The 23,137-nt window shown below is 45.0% G+C and overlaps 1 protein-coding gene across 1 annotated transcript in view; it reads right to left on the minus strand.

The window, feature by feature from the left end:
* Nucleotides 1–23,137, minus strand: part of ptk7b (protein tyrosine kinase 7b) — a 55,909-nt gene that overhangs the window by 17,253 nt on the left and 15,519 nt on the right. Inside the window, exon 3 of the mRNA XM_076077304.1 lies at nucleotides 4,019–4,315. Within this exon, the coding sequence (XP_075933419.1) occupies nucleotides 4,019–4,315 (297 nt within the window). The remainder of the gene's footprint in view (nucleotides 1–4,018; nucleotides 4,316–23,137) is intronic.

The following is a 23,137-nucleotide window of genomic DNA, read 5'->3' on the forward strand; positions in this document are numbered from 1 at the left end:
TCTCTAGCAGATTAAATCCAATTACTGGTATTATTTAATTTCCACTTTGACCCGGACGGTCACACATTCGAACCCTTTACTCCGCTCACAGCTCCATTCGCGCTTCAGGTTTCTCCAGCTGTCCAGTCGACAAACAGAAGGCGCTCTTTCATAACCTGTTAGAGGCAAATACTTCTCCGTAATCCCTCCCAGAATGCATGACTAAGTGTTGGAGTAGGCCTGGCAGCTACCGCCATAATTAGGGGCGTATAATTATTATGTTGGAGGCAGAACAGGAAGCCCCATCAACCCGGGGATGATAACAGATGAATTGTGAGGAGATTGTGAAGGCGGATGCTTGGACCATTCAGTCCTCACTGCGCTGCAACTGTTTCACTCAATGAGCTGATTTGTTGCCATGGAGAAGGGTTTCTGCGACAGAGAGGCAAGGTGGATTGTGATATCCAGGGGAGTGTTTGGGGATAGAGATTTAACTGACAGAAGCATGTGGGTATGGAAATAACTAAAACATGTGGCAGAGTGGCTTAATGTTGTTAACTGTGTGCCCTAGCGCAGTCCTGGGAACAGCGTGATGGAGTCAGCTCGCTGCTTTAGACGGGGTGTCCGATTTTATCAGCTGTGGCTGACAGGGGTCAAACTACGGCAACTCAGAGAGATGCTGCTGTTGTGACAAGGCAGAAAGAGAAAGAGGGGGAAAAGACTCAGACTGGCGCAAAGTGACACTGCAGGGGAGACGCTGAGGGATGGAGCCTGGGTCATTAAGCATGAGGTGCTGCGTTTTTTTAGCTCACGTGAGACAAGAATAAAAAATAAAAACAACAAGTTGCAGGAATTATGACAGGATGTGAAAGAGTGAAGCTGCACTAGCGATCAATAAGGACGCTCTGAAATGCATCCGCCGAACAAATGTAGGTTAAGGACACACGCTGTGTGATTCAACCGAGATGGTGTGTGTGTGTGTGTGTGTGTGTGTGATTCGAGAGATTAAATAGGGAGGAATATGTGCCAGTTTGCCTGTGATTTTTTACGCTATGCTTTCCTTCTTCCTACAACCAGTGTCCCCGATTTCAAAAAGACTGTCAGTCCGCATCTTGTTACCGAGAGTCAAGCGAAGTGTTGCCTCCAGGACCAACAAACACGCTGACAATAGTGACGGCTGAGCCCGACGCCTCCGCTGGACGCGGTCTCGCCATGGAGACCCAGTGACCGGGCAGGACAAAAGGATGAAGGGGGGCTAAAAACCTCTATTAGTGAAAACAGAGGGGGGGATAATTACTCTGAATAACTCTCAACTGGCAGGATTTGCCCACCCACCATTGAGAGCAAGATAAATTAACTCTCTCTCGCTCTCGGCAGGAGTGGGGGAGGGGAAACAATGTACTCTGGTACAGTCTATGTACAGTACATATGGAATACCCCCCCCTCGCAACCCACATTTACTACTACGCACGCTCACTAGCATATGAGCGCACATGCAGGGTTAATGCCAGAGGGGGTCTTTGCCTTTAAGCCGTGCGCGGCTTTATCGCCCGTTAAATGCATGTTGGGGAAATATGAGAACATCTGTCATAACGTGGTCTGATCCGCCTAAAGTGATCCAGAGATGACCTGCGCGTTCTGACAGAGAGACAAATGTGTTTATGCACACGGCGTACAGAAGTGATTAAGGATGATGTATTACAGCCTGATACCTTGCCGTGTGTGTTTGATTTAGGAGAGTATGTGCCGTGCTGTAAGTTATCGTGTTACTCCTGATAACAGCAGACAGGAGGTGGACTGTAGGTGGTGTCTTATCGGAAATCCTGCCTGAGGAGTCCACTCCTGTTGATGTACTCTTATCAAACTGACACAGAGCTATATATCGAACAAGTTCTAGCAGAACGTACCGCACTACATCCATTAATATCTGCCTCTCAGCTATGCATCCATCTGCTTAATGTAGTGCAGGTCTGGGGTCTGTAGTGGACTTGCTAAAAGCCTCTGCAAGCACAGCTAATTTCAAAGGCCTCCTTAAAAGGCTCCTCGATACGACGCCCTATAAACACCCTCAGAGGCAGTTGGAGAATCCGTGCATCCAAACACGCACGCTCATTAACGCCCGCAAATAGGAATACAGGAAATATCTTGTGCAAGCACATTTGTTACTACGCCTCGGATCCACGGGTCAACTTACTGAGGAGTTTCAGAGGACCAGATTTAAGTCTTTGTTCAACATTTAATTAGCTAAACCTGCAGAGTTGGTATGGCAGACGTGTTGACAGACAGTTGTTTATTCAGTCATCCAACGGACATTAGCAACATTAGCATTCCCTCTAAAGCTGCTTAGCGCTCCAACACTGCCGTTTGGTGCTGGGCAGGTATAGCGTACAAGAGGTTTATAGGGCTTTACGCTGAAAACAGTTGACTGTTGTGTCGAGACATGCTACCAATGAGAGCTGTATGAGTGAACCACTACCAGCTAATTATCACTACGAGCTACATCTTTCGCATTACACCGTAATTTCATCCATTAATATAAAAATATTGATTATTGCAGATTTAACATGCAACCTCTTAAACCTCTTCTAAATGTGAAAAGAGAAGTCAGACGTTTTATCTGTGTGCCTTGAACTTGGTTCAGATATTGATCAACGATAGAGATCAAGTTCCACCGTTTCTCTAAATGTTACATCTGAACCGATCATAAAATCTGTTCCCACTATTCTATGTACAACCACAAGTGGCCGTAAATATTTCCATGATTAAATCAGTTCATAGAGAATAAATTTAATTCATTTTTTAAATGAGCACCTTCCTTCCAATAAATACATGCCTGTCTTTTCCAATGCGTGGGAATATCAATGACCTGGCAGAGAATAAAGTTCATTCTGGGTCACAAAGGCAGCTCTTAAGAACTGGTGCTTCGTGTCCGACTTGTTTTCTTCCCTTTTGAATCTGTGGGAGTGTGTCAGTTGAGCTTTATTGACACACTACTTCATGCGTAATTGCAACACATAAAAGCAGTTGCCTTTCAGATCAGACAAGGTTTGGAAAACTGGTGTTGCTTTCTTTGGTCTATCTGGCGAAAACTTGAATCGTTCAGAGTCGGCCCACAAATATCCCCTAGTGGAGGCTCATCACAGAGCAGGGCTTAAACCTCTGGCCCTCTCAGTTGGCTCCGAGGAGGTCTGGACACTCATCTGTTCTTGTAATCAGCAACATCTCCGCAAAGAGAAACCTTCAGCAGAATGTGGCAAGAGAGGACAACATTTTCCAGATGGGGCCCATTTTTCACCCTGCTTTGCCATTTGTTTTCTATCTCTCTGTCTCTCTCTCTCTCTCTCTCTCTCTCTCTCTGTTTGTAAGACACAAAGGCTTTTGAGTAACAACTGGTACCGGAGGGCTTTCCACAATACGGGAACAAGGTTGTTATTTATCCCAAACAGCGCTGTGCAGAATTCCCATGGCTTCTTCTGAAACTTAAGAGGTTCGTTGAGGCTCGGTTAAGGGGCTGAACAACAAAATTAATATACTAGTGTGCCTCCCCTTCATGGGACAAACCACTTGGAAAGTAACTGAGGAGCGAAAAAGCCTGACACAAATAAAAAAGCTGGAGCGAGGAGGGCAGTGTTAATGTAAACCGAAATAATTATACAGCTAGAAAGTTGCAAATTACATTGCTCAGTAATTTCCAGACAAAAGCCTTTTGACAGTATACGGGAAAAGAGAGCGTTGCCTAACGGAGAAAAAAAAAAGAAGAAGAAACAAGCAACAAGAAACACATGCTTGGTGGCATACGTCTCCAGTTTCCTTTGGAGAGAGGGAGAGGAAGCCACAAAGAACAAGGCAACAAGATGGAAACATTCCTCCAGCTCATACTACCTGTCATCTTATACTTTTGTTTGGCTTTTTTGATCCAGAAACTTGATGCGCGCCCTTGTTGCCATTATGAAACCCTGTCAGCTGGCAATTTTCACTCAGGAGGTTCTTTTTTACTTTTTAGAATGAGGGTGAGAACGACTTGAAATCAGACACTCACACTTGATATTGAAGGAGGCGTTGGTGGACTCGAGAAACTCTCCCGTGGCCGCGTTTTCTGCGACGCACACAAAGTTCCCTGCGTCCAGCTGCCGATCCACGGCGGTGAACTTGAGGTTGCTGCCCTCCTGGAAGCGCCTCTCGCCGTTTTGCAGACGCTGGCCGTTGTGACGCCAGACGTAACTGATGTCGGCCGGGTCGCTGACCTCGCAGCGCAGCATGGCGCTGCGACCATGCAAGGCATCCTGGGACTTGGGCTCCTTCGTGAACTGGATGGCAGCGGCCTGGATGGTCAGAACTGGAAAGGGAGAGCGAGAGAAGAAGAAGAAGAGGGAAAGTAAGTGACAGAGGATAAGAATGGGGTTGCCGTTAACATTTTACTGCTTTTTCCGTTCATTAAGTGGACGCCATAGCAACCACTTAGCCTGGTGAAGGAATGTGATGTTTAGACAATACCGGCTAGCTGTGAATTATTTTGTCGTAAAAATGATCAGACCCAACACGGAGAAAATACCCTTTTTCCCCCGTTAGTGAGTCTGTGATGTGAGCGGGTGATCCGATAGTCTCATACTCGCACACACACACACACACGCACAGAGAGGACAGCCTCTCAAACAAGACGTGATGTGTTGCACACACACATCCTCATGCACACTTAAATCTTTTATTTGCCCTCGTGACGCGGAGTACAAGCTGTGTGAGAGAGAGAGAGACAGGTTTTCTGCTCTATTTACCCACATCTCTGTGGAGAAGTGTGACTTGGACTACGGCTGGATGAATACCACACAGTCACAATAACATGCTACAGTTACAAGCCAAGAGGTCACGGTGCACAGGAAACCACATTTAGTGTGCACATTTTAATTTTTCCCAGTTTTAAATGCCAATCACGGAACAACTGGAACTTGGAAGAACATGTCTGTGACAACACTGCGGTAGTATGTGGTAAGAATAATAATCTAACCAATTAATCTTCATGTATTGGTTTTAAATAGACTAGACAAGAAACACAAATGTTTTCTTTTCAAAGTGTTTTCACACCCGCTCATTCCAGCTCATACACCTCTGCCTGAGAACAAAGACTTTTCATGGCAAGCTGCACTCATGATTGCTGCTAATTAGAAAACACGTCTTGGAAACAAGGGAAGGAGTCTGACTGGCATCTTCCAATTTAAACTCAACAGCTGCTCCACTCGCGCCTCCTTGCTTGAACAACTACCTCAGTGAACTTACTCATCAATAGCCATCTCAATAGTGTGTCAAGGCAGGCCCCCGTGTGCTGCACAATGTTATCATACCAGATGTCAAAAGTTTGTTATCTTAAGGGACGGTCCACCGCTAGAGTCGATTAAGCATACCTACACCTGCGTAACGGCGTGCGTGCGTGGTCTTCATAGCCTGTTGCAGTACTGGAGCCAAGTAAAAATGGGATCTTTCAATAATGTTAAATCAAGGAGCCTGTAGAAGATGAGCCAAGGTAATTCCTCCATGTTTGACCCTCCTCATCCCACCGCTGCAGTCCTTCTCTTCATCAGACTCACCTTTGTCTCAGCCGCAGGTGGCTCGAGCTGACAGACAGACAGACAGACATGGCAGGCAGGAGGCAGAGACACAGAAAGGCTGGTCAAACACAATAACGCTGCTAGACAGGCTGTGGATATGCAGGGTGGGACATGGACGAATCATTTTGCTTTAAATGCCCCCTTGCATTACATTTTACAGACAGGAGGAAAATAACCAAACACTTAGCTATAGATGTGGACCTCTGTGGGTAATGTCAGCTCGAGTAAGATACCGAAACACCATCAACGTTACATACGAGGTCGGTAAGTGTATCTAACTGAGCCGTATGCATTATGGATTCACATGCTGTCTGGCATGCTCTTGAGTGTTTTTGCACATGAACACATTACGCTTGAACATAAAGTAAAGAGATAAACACCTCCCACGCAGATGAAAACCATTACTCTTCTTGTGTTAAAGTCAAAATCCACTGCTGAATGCCTCCTTACTGCGCACACCTGCCGCTGGAAGAAAGAAATATCCTCAAGGACACAGCAGCAGGATGCACTGAAGACAACCATCACCATTCAATGCTTTCCCACAGTGGGACAAATCCACAGACATCTCCCTTGAAGGCCCGATCACAAACATGGTCTGTATGACGAGTCAGTGCATTGGTACGGATGCTGGAGTGAACCCTGAGAGTAAGGATGTTACAGTCAGACGTCTCTGCTGTCCAACAAGACACTTTGCTCTGACTGCACTTTTGTATAGATGCACTTAATACTTTTTGGATCTAGATTTCATCAAAAAAAATATCTCACTATATTTCAAATTGCTTTAACAACAAGGGACGGTGAGACAATGACACGATACACTCCAGTGTTATTGTTTCTAGTCCATCATACGTTATTTTTTTCATTTCACCAGGTGGTCAGTAGAATCGATGGCTCCTTCGGGGAATTGAATGGAGACACCGTATTAGAGGTCGCAGCCCAGTGGCTTTCCCTTCAGCCGTTAACACAACGCTGGAGAGAAATGGACAGGCTCCAGGAGAAACAGCTGCTGCCAGAGGACTGGCTTTTACCTCATCGTATCTGTCCAAACGCCTCACGGTGGATCAAACTTCACCTCTTCACCTCAATTTGAGCCGCCTAGACTGGAGATCCATCCATCTCCCCTCCACAGAGATACAGTATTTCATATTCAATCACAGCTTCTTATTCTTTTTATCTTTTCATGCTCCGTCTCAACACAGGGTGAAGGTCTACATAGTTGGTCCAAAGACAGAAAATGAATCAACATAAAAGATGATTGATCATTTCAAAATTTAAAGTTATTTATTGAGCAAAAATACAAAACATTGGCTTGTTCAAGCTTTGCTGTTTTTCTCTGTTTTACATGATTATAAGTTAAATATATTGAGTTCTGGACAACTGGAACCAAACAAGCAACTTAAATACGTCGTATTGGTCTCTGAGAACTTTTGATTTACTGATTATGGACACAATAATTAGCCCAATTTCATTATTCATTCTTCCATCATCTGGATATATGGCACAACAGATTGTTATTAAGTCGCTTCTGCATAAGAGAGTGGTCTCAGACAATCTCTCTCGGAGGCTGAGAATTTGTTTCACGTGTATAAAACCAGGATAAAAAGGCAGCAGATGGGTAGGAACCGCCAGCAGAGTCATCCCCAACATCCACCTCAAACAATCTATCAAGTAATGTTCACAGACAGCGCGCTGCCTCCGTGCCAAGCTTACACAGCTGCGGTGTGAGATGGCGTGCCAACTTCCATCACACTCGGTCTACAGCGATGTTACAGGCTTTGGTGGAGAAACGGCGGAGCTGTGGCACGCAGCTGATGGTTGTATTTGAGATGAACGCTGACATTCGGTGTGAGTGTGTGTGTGTGTTTAGAGAGGGAAAGACTTCCTGGAAAAGCAGCAGAGACAGCACACACAGATAAGGTGTTTTCACATACCACAGGACGACAGAGCAGATAGAGGGACGCATAGTCTATCACATCTGATGAAGTCTGCCAAGTTTACTGTACTGATCAAACAGGGAAGGCTCCGTGACTTACATCTCTCACACACACACACTGCAGCCCTGCCTCTCTGACACTCGTATCCAAACAGACACACACACACACACACACACTCCTTCTACCACCATGACGTAGGCACGCTGCAAGTTTCAACAGAAATACTTCTAAAGTCGTGTCTGTTTGACAAAATCAATACAGTTCACTGAGGTCGTGCTTTTCATTGAGTCACACAAGGACTGAGGGGAAGAGGAATGTTCTGCACAGACTGAGTGACATCTCAAATAGATAAGCGGGGCAGATGCTATCCTAACTCCCACTGAGGGCCCTTCAAAGTGAGAGTTACAGATAAAGGGGAGACAAACAACGACAGGATGGGAATGTTGTTATGACAAAACTCTTCAGACCGAGGTGTTGAAAGGGGGGGGAATGTTAAATTGACAAGCTGAACTAACCATTGCACATAGAAGTACAGTGGAGTAAACTACTTTCTTTATTGCCTTTGTAAAGTGTCTTAGTTTTCTGAAAAGCACCTATTAAATTAAATGTATTATTATTATCCCGAGCAGCGCTATAGAGCAACTTTTTGTAGTTTCCCTGTTTGTTTGCAAACAAGACACATTGCTCTCACTCGTCTCACATTATTGTGTTGACAGACGGTTGAAGGCCGTAACAAGCAAAGAAGAGTAGCAACGTGCCATCAAAGGTAGCAAAGAAGACCAACACATGAACAATGCAGGATTAAAACAAAATGTATGAATCAGCTTTGGAAGGATTCAACGTGTATCAGACGTCAAGGATACACACTGAATGTAAACGTAACTGCATAGCCTCACATTTGAGATGCTGAAACAAGTAAATGCATTTTTGATCGACGAATGACTTCATCAAAAACAATCTTGATAAACGATTAAGCGTAGGAGTTTATGTTGACGGACTACTCAATTGATTTAAAATGTAGCCTTTCTTTAAAAACCAGCAGGCTTCAGACCAGGAGAGGAATATGGTGTCGAAATAAGTCAAAGCTGTTGAAAACTGTGCAAACACACGCTTTCTCCAGGGAGCCTCCATCTCTTCACAGATTAAGAAAAACAGAAAACAAAAGAGTCTTGGCTCCGATACCAATCAATATGCACTTGCCGGGAAAAGCTTCCAACGGATACGCTCATGCAGCCGGATGAGCAGCCATCGCCATGAAATATTAATAGTTCTTCGTTTTCAAAAATAGTTTGAGTTTTCCTGGATTTCAATCAAGGTATCTGGAAGAAAAGTAGGTTAAAGACGGAGAGGGGAAACGGCTGAGAGGGGTGAAATATCCGCACACCGGGATTCTGCTCTTCAAGTCGCTGCACTGCCGACCCCATTAAGCCTGGCCCGGCTGTCAGGGCTGTCAGGTGGAAGTCGCCTTTAAGTCGGCCTGACATACAGAACCCACCATAATGGGCTCATCAGCAAGCAACGCCCCCCCCCCTTCTCTCTTTCTCAACTTTGTCTGTCGGCAAACGCAAGCAGAAGTGGCCTAGTGGAATCATATTTCAGGAAATAACGACGTCGTATCACCATAAAAAAAAGGGTTGTGTTGGAGTGTGTGTGCATCGTTTGTGGACATTAACAACAAAATCAATATCCAGATAAGAAACTGTTTGGACATTAATCCAGACCACACACGGGCTGTTATCGTGCAGGTTGTCTGTCAAAACTAAAAAGATGCACCGTATTTCTAAAAATGTTTAAGATAAGAGCCTGGATTCCTTCAGATGAACAGCTGCATCATAGAGGACGTTATCTTGTCAGTGAGGATCCTGTATTCGGGATAGAGTGTCTCCAGCAGGCCGGCCAGGTTGACGACGAGCGTGGTGAAACACATGCCAGAGGCTGTAAGAGGTTAAAAGGGGAAGACGTCCACGCATGCACAGACGCAAACGGCGGCACCCACAAATACTTTGCACCGGGCACACTCACGTCTCCCCCTGTGGGAGCTCAAAAGGCCCCTATGCGTGTGATTTCACAGTCTCTCAGCGGACCGTGTCGGAGCGAGACAGCTGCTCTGAAACGTTTCGGAGTGACAGGACGGCAGAACGAGGAGTCGCCGAGCGTGAGACAGTGATTGGAGCGTGGCCGCTATTAGATGTTTATCTCAGCCTCAGCCGACATACAATTCCCAGAATTAAAACTGCTGCAGACATCCGTTAAGACATTGTGAAACACTGAGTTTAAAGTCTGTAATCCATGAACACGGCGCTGTCATCTGCCATTGTTAATGAAGACACTTCTACCATCTATGATCAGTCTAGTCTCATTACTCCCTCCTCTCCCCTAGCCACAAAATCTACATAACCCAATTAAGGATAAGAGCAGCAAGACTCCAGATAACATCAGCCTTCCTCGCTCAAACGGCACACACGCACAGTGCAACATCAAAAGAGCACCAAAAAAAAAGGGAAACGGCACAGACATGATTAGAGCGGCTCTGATCGGATCAATTATTAACAACTCTGAGAGTTCGCCTGAGATCTGAGAGAGGAGCTTAGCATGATTTGAAAGCAGAGTGAAACATCTTCTCCAGCTAATGGCAGTCGCAGGGTCATACAGGGGCCGACAGAATGAGCACAGACTGGAAAAGACATGGCACCAGTTTTTCAACATGCAGAGAGAGGATGGGTAGAGAGAGAACACTGATGTAAACTACTCTCTCTCTCTGGAAGCATCTATTTTAGCAGCTGCTGGGCTGTCCTACATCGTAGGATACGCAAGTCTGCCGCCCTCAACTTTTTAAGAGAAAAGGCTAATTTAACGAGGCCATCTTTAGAGTCAAGAACGCCAGCAGTTGGGGCGAAAACACGCAGATCCGTTATTTTATTTACAGCAGCTGGCTTAACTGGAATGCCAAGCTAACGAGATTAGCATTCCCATCAGGGTGGATGTCGCACAGCGAAGGACGGAGCAAGAGGGGGAAGGTCCGTACCGTCAGGAGATACGCACAGTATGGAAAATAGTTTCAACCTACTTGGAAATAGTCCTGCGTATTGAACCAAAATACCTTTTAGTACCAACTAAAATGTGTTCTTAGCATCGAGTAAGAAAGAGTGTCTGATAACGAAGGCCTGGTCAGATTCTTTGACTTGGTCACTTATTCTTTGATCAGATTATTCCCGATCTAAGAATCAAGATACCTCTAACTATAAGACACTACAGACAACATTTCTTTAGGAGATGTCTTCATTTAAAACTTCTATGAATTCACTAATAAGTCCTGTTTTGGTGTCAGTACCTAAACTTGTGTCCTATTGGCACCGACACGGTTATCAAATGCTAAAGTTCTAGACTCTGTTTGGAGACTCTGACTCACATCAGCTGTAAACATTTCATCTACTTTATATCATTCGTGGTAACCAGTAGCAACCGCACGGCAGCCAAAATACATTTCACGTTATAGAACAATCCATCGTATCGTGATGAAGTCTCAGAGGGGCTAGCTTGGATGGGTGTCATGTTGGCACTCTTTGCAGAGAGAGGCCGATAACCACGGTGTGAGCAAGTGTGTTTTTAAAAGCTGAAATAAAACCAGGAAAGCTTCATCCACAGTTGTGTTTGTGGATCAAGACGTCAGGGAGATGAATCGTGGGAATGAAGGGCAAACGGGATGCACCGGAGCCCACTGACTGAGATTTCATTGCCTGTCAGTGTGTGTGTGTGTTTCAGTTTTCCACAGTTGCCTTGACAGCTGCCCCTGTGAGAACTAGCTGGCACAGAACCCCAAAGAGCATAAAGCAGGTATAAAAACATGATAAACTGTATTTTGATTGATTAGGACTGTGATATCTTGACAAATCACAATTTAAATTCCACTTTCTGAAAACATGAACCCAATGCAGGGTTGGAGAATGTGTATCATGGTACTGAAAGTGTAAAAAGAAGAAGATATAAAAGCAAATCTTTAGCGTATAAACAGAGCACCGTGAACAGAAAAGTAGACGCTAATGTCGGATACTGATGTCAGGTTGAGTTTATTTAGCTAGTGCGTTTTCATGCTTCAGTGTTTTTAACAATGCTGCGTGTCAGAAGTAGTTTGGCATCTCCGACGACATTTACACAGAGAACTCAGCAGTGCATGAAGCTGAAATGCTGCCAGAAACAAAGAGGTCGGGCTGCCCTATTTAACTTGACAGCAGAGACGTTGAACAGGACAGAGTCAGAGCAGGTACGTCTCTGCCTAAACATTGCAACCGGAGCGACAGTTTGGTTCACCACAGACTGATCCCGTTGTTGACTTCTGACATAGGAAACAAAAGTAGGGAAATAAAAAACGTACAAGAGTGGAGTTCATTTGATCCTAAAGCTGTCAAAAGGCTGCAGCAGACAATTATTTTTGACAATTGATGAAGTATTTACTGAAAGGTGATGCTTTTGAATTGCTTGTTTTGTTCAACCAGCACTCCATATTTAATTCACAGTGATATAAAAACACGTCTGATTGACAGCCAGCAGCCACTTAGCTTAGCATCTACCTTAGCAAAGTGAATTGGCATGTTGACCAACATGTTATTTACCATTAAATGACCTTTCTTCTCAGGGTTTCATAAATGACTTTAGAGCCTCGTACAAGGAAACCTTCACCGTAGAACGAATAGACAATGTTCAACCAGCACCAATGCCGTTACAGAGCCCCCCCCCCCCCCCCCCCCCCCACCCCCCACCCCCTCTATCAAGTTGAAATGGATCAAAGTAATACAAAAGAACGATTCCCTGGCGTCTCTTTTCATTACATCCAAAAAGAAACCTGACCCCAGGTAGTATTTCATTCTCTGCGTGTTATACATCAGCGGAGCACATCTCTGTGCTCATTCCTCTGCTTCTAATTGAAAACCCGCGTTCAAAGCAGCAGAGCCGGGCTGCGACCGGTATGCACACCCGCTAACTTAATACAACCGCTGCTCTTTTGGTGCCAGTGTAATTGCACTGCGGAGGGGTCTCGCTCTGCAAAGCCACTCGCTCGGGTGCAAAGAGTGGGCCGGGCTCATTATAACAAACCTCGCTGAGATCACTATCACTTTATGCCTGCTTCCCTCCATCCTGCCGCTGACAGCAGGGCGCGAAGCTCTGCTCCCATTAGACATCCCCCCCCCACCCTCCCCAGCTTATCATCAGGCAACATTGGCATGGCAACAGGCATGCAACCTCAGGTGGACCGTTGCTTTGCTTCGCTCAACCCTCAAGCAGCAGCAACAGCCTTCCATAACGCCTCGCCGAAGATTTCTACCGCGATCCTCGTTCTGACAACACTTACAATTAGCCCTTTCATCAGAAACATGACACTGACTGCATCGCCGCTGTGTTTTCACCGTTACTACCCGACACGGCATTTTGACAGAAGTGTGCCACCTCTCCGACGCCGTAGTGAAATGCTCTCTCATGTCTCCTAACGAGCCGCTGCTTGCCAGCACACCTCTGCCTTTAAAAATGAAGAAATGCTCCATATGGTCTCCATGACAGGAAGAATAATAAAAAACACTCATGTAACAGTGCGAGCAGGAGGGAAAGGGAGGAGGGGGGAGACAGGCGTCAGCCATAAATCTCTTAATAAGCGCACCGGGATAAGGTCAACGGCATCAAAGTGTTGGCTAGGCCCCACCCAAACGCTCCTTCACATAGGCTTTAATAGGCCACCCATCCTAGGCCATTACCGCCTCAGTCGTACTACGAGGACTGGGACTAGTCTGGCCCCTTAGGAACTCAAGTAGGGGTCTTCATTATACAACCAGCAGGAAAAAAAAGCCCTCGCTTATTGTTTAAGCAGGAAAAAGCACTGAGTAATCTGCATGGAGGACGGACAATGAATAAAAAGAATCATTTGGATTTCATTTACGTTTTTTGTTTAACGTCCAAGGCACCACTTTGCATCAAATGGTCGATTCTCTTCTTTTATCTCATGGCTGAGGTTATTTAACTATTTAACGCCGAGCATCACAATGTCATGCTATTCCACGTTATCGTATAATGTAGAAATGGCAGATCACGGAGCGTGATCTGCTTGCTTTGCGCCAGATGGAGCTTGAGTGCGTGAAGAAGCCTTTCGGAGAAGATGTGAGCCACGTCTCTCAGCACACCAACCCCCTCCCTCGCTCTGTCCCTCGACACCAGGCTTCATAACTGTCATTCCGTATCTAAAATAGAGACATCTGAGCATGGCCAGCTCTCACCAATTTTCAACACCCACTCATAAAGGGCCGACTGTTGAAACAGAGGCAGCCTAATGCATCCCTGTGTAATTCACGGCCGTGCTGAGCACCGAACATGAGCCGACAAGGAGGGAGGGAACGAGAGAGGCACCGAGAGGAGGGTGTGCAAATTTTTGACTGGAACGCCCAAACGATGACGATTAAAAAAAAAAGAAAAAAAAAAGAAGCTTTGTGGCGTCCACAGATCAGATCCTGGCCATGAAAGGGAACCATGGGTATTATTACCCATGGTTCCCTTTCAATCTGGAGCCACAACCGTCCCCTGCAGCTGTGCTCATACGAGATGGAGTGAATATGAGAGCAATTATTAGATTTAAGCGGATTAGGCTTTGCTCAGGTAAGGCAGGTTGGGTTGTTCCTCTCTCTCTTTGGTCCTGACAAACTGGGCACTAATCCCGTAATGACACTACTTTTAGAGGGAAAACTCAACAGTGCAGCAGTGGAGAACAAAGGCCGCCATTTCTTGTAAGTATGTTTAATTTCTCCCCCCCCATATATACAACAAAGGCTCTACACACAGCCAACATGAAAGCTTAATGCAAACTGTTTACACAAGTAAGTGCTGTAACTACCATGAGCAAGAATGAACAGAGGATTTAGTATCAAACTAAATAAAGAGGAACGGTAATGTCAAACATCTGGGGGTCACACTCTGGGATTGTTTTTTAGTTTTCCAGCATTATGAGCCAAAGATGGAAGATTAAGTCTGCAGTGGAACAGAGGAGCTCAGCAGTTTGCAGTTGGGCTAAACACTGATAGATGTTTCAGACAAAAAGGGGCCAAAGTGGGAATTAGAGAGGTGGAGCTGCACGGTTAAATCTGTCTGCAGGCCCGTAGACGAGTAATATGACAGAAATGAGATAAAGCAGAGGCAGGAAATGGAATGCTGTTTCCAAGTGTCTCCTGAAATATGATCTGCGATGATGACCGAGTTCGATGGACTAAACAGAAAGAAGAGGGGGGGGGGGGGAATAGCTCCGATGCAAAACCCAAAGCCAACATGCAGACTTGGGACGTAAAACTTCGAGAGTGCAGCAATCGCGGGACAATATGTCTCCGGAGTGACAAGAGCTGCTTTTCGCATCAGTGGAAGTAATAAATGACGGCTCCCTCGCCGGCTCTGGCAGCAGACGGCCGCTGAGTCCTTGGCAGCCGACGCTGGTCTCGCTCTGCAGGCGGCTCTGGCTAATGCCTGCACCTCTGCTATGTCCAGACATGAGTGCCAACCAGGAATGCGGTGGCACTCTGCAATCCTCCTGGAAAACTACCCGGCATGGAGGGGGGAGTGAGCCAAGATAAGAGGGAAGGAAGAAGACTTTCTAATATATCTAATCAAGATAATAAAAATAATAAAAAAAGGTTTGTAATTAGTTTCCTCTATCAGGGCAGTATCGTTTTAATGATCTAATGAGACAGATTATAAAGACGAGAAGACGGAATACTTAATGATGGGCAGATGAATGAACATGCCCATTCGAAAGAGTCAGATTCTTTCACTCGATGGGGCTCCAGAGTCCAATAAGGACTCCATTAAACCTCAGCTTCTCTGCGTCTGGCTGTCTCTCTGCATCACACTAGAACAGTCCTTCTACCATTGGCCTTCGTAAGTGTGTTTTTAAAAGCGTACTGAATCTCTCTGGTGAAAGCAATACTGCAATACCCTCATCTGAGCAACCGTGAAACAGTATTTCCTGTTCTAGTGCAACCCTGAAGCCATGTGCTTGACTGAAGCTGACAAAAGACGCACAAAAAAAGCCAAACCTTTACGATACAAGTTCATGAAAGCAGCGTATATCTACCTTCCTCATTTCATTCAGAAAAATGGATTCCAGACAAGGGTGGCCTCCTGGTATCTACCTCTTCCTCCCCTCCTCCAACACACACACACACACACACACACACACACAGATGTTGATGCTGGCAGGAGGGATTCAAACAAGCCTGGCAACCAGGTTGTTTCCAGGACCGGCCGTCTCTGTGGTGTAGGTTTCCTAGCAGAGCTTGGCTGGCTCTGCAGAGTGAGCTCAGTGTAGTCACCGCAGTTTAATTAGCCGCAACCTTTCTGGACAAGACGTCTACTGTAACGGCCGTCGCCTGCTGCCGCTGTAAGAGAAAGGTCCCTGTGACCGTGGACCACATAGATGCAAGCGTGTGTGTGTTTTTAGAAATGTACCAGAGCAGAAAGTTTCGGCACACGTGTAGTCTGAAGGTGAGAAAAGATGCTTTATGGAGATTTATCCTTTTAATTTAAATGAATGGTATCTACAAAGTATCCACAATAGCAATTAAGCAAAAGAAAATAGACAGAATCAAGTACCTCAGCCCGCCCTAATTTAAAACACACCCAGGTCCAACCCTAACCAGAGAGAAAGAAGACCTCATTAGGAGCAGACATGACACACGAGGAACTAATTGCAGACTTTGTGTCCTCTAAATTATAATCTGACATCAAAGGCATCTCATTGGGAGAGCTAAAGAGCGAGGGAGTGTGACGTTCTAACACGGTTCCTGATGTTTCTCGAGCATCTGCAACCCAAATGATTATAATTAGGTGGTATTATCTTTTAATTAAGGAAGGCACTCGTGTTTGTGAGGCAGCAGGTGGTCCGTTTGCACAGCCACAGAGAGCAGAGAACCCATTTACCCACTTCTGTACTTCAGCTTATTTTGGTTTGCTACACCCTGTTTAGATCCGTCTATACACATACCGGGTCAAGTTTGAGTCTCGATCCAGATGAGCTGAATCAGAATCTGTTGTTCATACATTAAACATCACACATCTGCTGGAGTTCATAGTATTTTATAAGGTGATGCACAGACGAGACCCAGCATGTCTTTTACAGAACAGAACTTTGCTTACGGAGCACAAAACGTTCTGCATGTTGTTCGGCATATTAACAGTATTTGGGAGGTTTGAAAGAAACACTTTAAAGTGTATTTACAGTTAGATACTCATTTGTGACTGAATCAAGTAGATTAACAGGACCTTAGAATGTATACCTGCAAAGATATCCATTCAAGTCATTATTTCTAAGATCATTAATGAGAACGGTCACATTTAAGAGGAGAGCATTCATTGCTATATGAATCTTTATGCAGAGTGTCATTAGGGGATATTTCTCTTAAGGGTGTAAATGCACCAATTCTCTCTTTTTATTTACATTTGCCATACAGAGAGGGTTATCTAAAGGAAATTGCCGCATAAGTGCCACTTTTTCAAATCTCATGGGCTTGACTTTGAGTGTGTGTGTGTGTGTGTGTCGTGGGGGGGGGGGGGGTGACATTTGCGGCGCCTCCGATTTATTTGAATAAGAGAAGAATGGGCAGGATGTGGCGGACCCCCAGCAATGCTCAGCATTTAGCTTTGAAAGCAATGTTTGTATTAGCATAGAGAGAGCTGCATCTACTTTGAAGAGAGAAGAAGTGGGGGGGGAGAGAGAAGAGCAATTACGGAGGGGAGGGGGGGTCATCGAGAGTCACTCAAAAAAGTCTCCTTTTTTACTGGCAGACATGTTGAATGAATATCTGATTTAGTTGCATCATCTCTGATCCATCTGGTTGTAAATAACTCTGGACTATCAGGTGCTGGCTGTAGCGCAGGCATACATACTGATGAAGGATAACTAGCCGATGCAAGAACTGAGCAGAGCCCAGATTAATCAAATTTAGGAACAACGAAGAATGATCCCTCAAAGAAACGGATCTCCTTTGCATCAAAATAATAGTCTACCTCGAAAATAAATGACTCCAACTACCAAAATCAAAGTAATTCCTGTGTACGAGTGTCTTACTAAACGCTTCTGTTGTAAACCTTAATGTTACACAAGCTGTATCACAGCACTGCAACGAACAGCCACCGTCATTATACACGATCGCACAGCCACTTACTGGCTGCGTTACCTGGCACCACGCGCCACTTGTTGTGTTTCCACCCACTCAGGTGGAGCTGAACACGGTCAAGGTGATTAAGTCGTTCCTGTGAACAATTGAACAGCTCAGCGCTCGCCCTTCACACCTCCGTGCTGAAGAGCTTTCCTGTGATCACACTGCGAGCACGGAGGAAATCAGGCGGCGCCGACTGCATCAACTACAACCAGATGAGTGGAGGCTCACCCGCCTCATACGAGCTGTAGATTAAGGGTCCCTGGACAGGAAATGAAATGTTTGGTCTCCCCACGTCGTGGCTGTGTGGAGTGTTTGTCCAGGTCCTGCACCTGTTGATAGCCATCTAGACACCAACACGGTGAGAGCGAGGATCTGAGATAGGACAGGACGGCAGACTTCCGCGGGGGATAAGCGAGGCCGATAAACGGCAACACAAAGGGTGTTTACGTCGGTGGGTACAAGAGGACCAATGCTCGACCTTTCCTGCTCAAACAAGCAAAAGGCGCCAAGCTATCGGCTGGCTTTCACCTTGAACGGCTTAAAGACTCTAAAGTCTTACTGAAACAACAGGCGGGTCTCTGTCCGTCTGCTGTGCTGGCACAGGAATACCATATAAGACCGTAACCATCTATGGAAAACCATCTTGATTATGATTTATCCTAAATTCCTTGACAATCTTTTCATTGTGTTCTTTCCAGAAACCCAATCCTGATGGAGTGGGCGGATGTCTTTCTACTCATCAACCTCCAAGTAAAGGAATACACTTCAGAGCCGAACAGCAGCTGTTATTCATCTCTACATCTGTTCTACAAATGCCTGCGTGTGAATGCGTGTGCTGACGTTGGATGAACTAGAGGAACTGAGAAGGGGAGAGAGTGAGAAAGGCAAAATGGAGATCGTGTCTGATGCATGTCAATATTTCTGTTTATTTGCCTTTCAGTGTCCTGGGGATCAAATGGTCCGTTTCTGCTCGGGGCTCTGGTCTAATGAGGATGCCGGTGTATGGAGTTACAGACTGCGGCCAGACCCCCGGTGATCATGACCAGCCAGGTCGAGCTCCCTCCCCCTCTGAGCTCCAGGCTCAGCGGAGAGTCACGGCTTCTTCTCACAACAGTTATTGGTCTGAAGAAAAGGTACTCTGGATGGTTTTACGCTTTCAATGACGATCACTGGGAAGCAGTCCAAGCACAGAGTGACCTGTCCACACGGCACAATGGACACACCCGCATAGATGTAAAGTGGCCATTAAGCTAAAAACATTGGTTAGGACTGTCGTTCACACCACGAAAACAACGACCTCAAAAAACACCTCGCAGCCAGAACCCTTTAGATTAAACAGAACACCTCATCTTCAGCATGTTTCTTTAAAATGAAATGAGAGCCATTGTGCCACTGACATGAACATGTAATAGAAAATAGAGATGCAGAGAGCTTCCAATTTTAATGAATAATCTGAGTGATTTGAAAAAAAGGCGATTTACATTCGTGCCAAAATTTACATGCAAACCTGCAACAACACACTAATTCATTTTTTTTTTTTTTAACTGGCAAAATGTGCTCATTAAAATTCCAATCCTGACTTATGTTGATTACTCAGTCAACAGGCCATGGTTAATGGACTTTGATGGTTATTTGTTTTTCAAGCTGATGCATTTACAGAAAGCAGTGAAGCAGTTTCTCACAATGAAATGAATAAAGTTCACGTCGCAAAATAAACCAACACATACTGTATTTAAGGAGTCTAACACATTAATGGTACTGCTGAAGGATTGGTACTCGCCTTAATGTAGATATGCAATGGTTTTTTTCATAACGTGCAGTCACTTTGTTAAAGCAAGCATTACCCTTGATGTGAGGGAGAACCTGATGTCTGATGTCTCTGACCAGACATTTAAAGCACAACTGTCTCTCTCCCTCTCTCTCCTAATGGAGAGATGATTTCCTCTCTTGAGTACAGGAAGTTCTCCTCTTAATAGCACTTCCTAAATTGGAAGGAGCGTGAGTTTGCTCTGGCAAACATCAACACATCAACCTGTCATGCCACCAGGACATGAACATGAGACATTTTATTTTGTATTATAATTAGTGCTGGGCAAGTTAACGCGTTAATTTCGCGTTAACGCATTCATTAATTAACGCCGACAATTATTTTATCGCGCGTTAACGCATTTTTTAAAATTTATTATAATTTTTTATTTATTTATTTTATTATTGAAAGACAAGAGACAATACATAGACATAACAACAAGAGGATGACAATAACAGTGGGATAAAAGCCAGCAAACATCCTATAGTCAGTCATGTTAGTGCACCTATATGCTGAAATTCACGGTAAGACGCATTCAAACGGCACAGATCGGGAGCGAGCGAAGGACTTTGAAAGTTAGCGGAAAGATTAACGTGAGACAACATCCGGTTTCTTCAGACGAACATCCGGTTTTCAGAATAAGATGTCAACAAAGTATGAATTATATTCACATCAAGTATAAAACATGCTACCTGCATCTCGTGAACCAAATGTTATTGCCCTTTTGTTCATATAGCAGTACTTTTAAAATAAAAGTGCGCAATACACTACTTTTGAATTCATTAACTTTGCCATAACAATGCGATTAATCGCAAAAAATCCATGCGATTAATTGCGATTAAATATTTTAATCGTTGCCCAGCACTAATTATAATAATAAGTCCACAAACTATTAAAAACTTTGACCTTTCAAAAAACACTTTCTCATCATTCATGGAATGGGAGGGTAATAAGTTGTTCAGTCCTGAGTAAACACACACACACACACACAGGTTTCTTTTCCCCTTAGCATTGGAAACCAGTGACGCCTGACTGGCCCAATGGCCTCCCTCCAAGTGTACTGTCACTCACACTCTAGGGAGAGACACCTCACGGCAGGAGGTGGCGCGACCCCCTGAGACTTAACGAAATGACACCTTCACACACACACACACAAAAATCACAGACGCACAATTACACGCTCTAAGGCTGTTAATTAGCGAGCTTGGCTGTGTGTGAATACTAACTGGATGTGGGGCGCAGCTGTTGTTATAGGCAGTTCTCTCAAAGGTGAAGAGGGGAGGAAGCGAAGAGGAAGAGAGAGAGAGAGAGAGAGAGAGAGAGAGAGAGAGAGAGAGAGAGAGAGAGAGAGAGAGTGTGTGTGTGTGTGCGTGCCTGTTAAAATAAAGAATCCAGTCTCATGCTGTGTCGCCCCCCCCCCATGCAGACAGCCAATTACCTGTGTGTGAAGCTGGACCCCCCCCTACCCCCCGCCTCCTGTCTTTCTGTCAGAGGCTGTCTCGTCTTTAAGCACGATTGGACAATGCTGTTTCCTGTCTGAGTTCCCCCGTCTGCCTGGGAGACCATGCTGCTATCCCATAATCGTTGCCATCCTTACCCACCACACACAGGCCACATCAGTGCTCCACTGGTGCCCTTTCAGATATTTGTTGTTCAGTCGCTTTACATTTTCCTCTACAAAGAAAAGACAGCTTGCAGTTTATAAGGGTTTAGTGTTGCACTGGGAACATATATGCTGCACTGGGAAACTTGCCCCGATACGCTAATGGCCACCGGCAGAGGCTCTTAAAGACAGTCTGACATCATGGAAGTAAAGAGGTGGTCTGTGCGAAGGGTAGGCAGCCACTTTATGCATGACACAAGAATGCAAGCTAAAGTTCATCCGTCAGCTAAAGCTCAACTTATCCCTACCACATACAGGCCGACACCGACTTACCAATTCCTTAGCTACACTTGCACTATATAATGCAATCCGATACTGTAGCCCTGCAATAAGTCCTACCTTCGTAAAGCTTAAGAGTTTCTACATTTGTTAGGCTTATTGAGCTGCACTCACTGCTGGATTGGACCAGGAGCTTAGTTTAAAGCTGATACAGCATCTTATAATTTGGACAATATACAAAAAAAACCTGCTATATTCATGTTGGGGGAAAAAAAAACAATAATCTAAACATTTAATATTACTTATATTATGTATGAAATCTCCACTAGTGTTAATTGTTAAATTAGCTATCAACAACTTCAGTGCAAAGAGAGAAGTGTCAGCCTTAAAACAACAACAACATGAGAATAGAACTTCACAGAATGGAATAAAACTAAATAGAAAGTGTCTTCAAAACAGCCTCAAATCAAACCGGGGACTCGTCTATCCAACACTACATTTAGATTGATTTGCACATGAAAGGATGTTGCCTCTTGTGTCTGTAATTTGCATCGACGAGTAACTTATTATTGTGCTATCTTACCAGTTGACGGTGTTTTGTTGTATCGGCCCATCTGGTTCGGTAATTTGCAACAATGTGTGTAAATGCGTTAGGTTGTACGTTTATGGTTGTTTTTACACATGATTGATATGTATTCATTTAAATTGGTTATGAAGTTAATCTGAGTAAATTCCCTAAAATCACATGCAGCTAATCCAGTCAGTCTAGTCCTCGTTAACCGGTTGGTCCATGTAGTCTATGAATAAAACAATTTGAGATGATATGAATGATGCTCTTCAGTGATGTATTCCAACCGCTTCTCTTCAAGAGCGACTGATCGATGGTTTGCTTAAAAGGTGAAGCGGCCAGGTGATACTGAAGCTACGAGTCTCACTGTGAAGCGAAGAGCTGGGCATTTCTCATGACCTCAAAGTAAATGTGTTTAGTTTGCAGAAACAAGGCAGGGGGAGTTTATCTCAGCTTACCTTTTGTTGGAAATGGCCGCAGTCACGTGCAAGCAGACATGAGGAGAGAAGGAAAGAAAAGCAGAACGTTAGCCGTGGAAGAACATCGACCCAACGATAAAAACAGGAGAGGGTCGCTGTCTGCCAGCATCACTTTTGTTTTTGGAGTAGGACTCTGAGCCAACAAGAACATGCTTTATCTTTGAAGGGTTTATGTTTCTTTAATGTACTTCTCACACAAAACATTATTGCAGCAATAGTGAAAATGCCTCCTGGCACATAAAGCTCTGTGCGTCCGAATGGAGTGCAGGACGAGATAAATCAATCCAGCTGTAAACATGAATCCGTCTGGTCATCCTTCATTCCTTTCCCCAAAACTGTACGGCAGTGATGGATTTACGGTTCATCACCGCTGGGCGGTATAAACCTCGCCGGCAACGGCGAGAGTGGTCTCTTGGGCCCAAACGAAGGGCTTCTGGGTAATGCTTTCATCCGGGGGAAGAGCGGTTCAGGTCAGCGCATCTCCCTCTCTCGCTTTCTCTCTGCCTCAAAGGAACGATCTATGAAAAGGTGCGCCATACGTTTTCTGAAAGCCCCCACGAGCAGTGAAACATAAATCTATTTTCTCCCCTTCACTGCCTCCCTGGTCCCATTTATCTTCCCACTGTTTTGGGCTCATCTCGGCTCAGTCTGAGCGCCACAGGAGGGGAGAGAGGGGAGACGCGAAAGCTAAATAGCAGATAGTA

This window comes from Anarhichas minor, unplaced genomic scaffold, assembly GCF_050575085.1.
Source record: "Anarhichas minor isolate MPS153535 unplaced genomic scaffold, ASM5057508v1 ptg000058l, whole genome shotgun sequence".
NCBI lineage: Eukaryota > Metazoa > Chordata > Actinopteri > Perciformes > Anarhichadidae > Anarhichas > Anarhichas minor.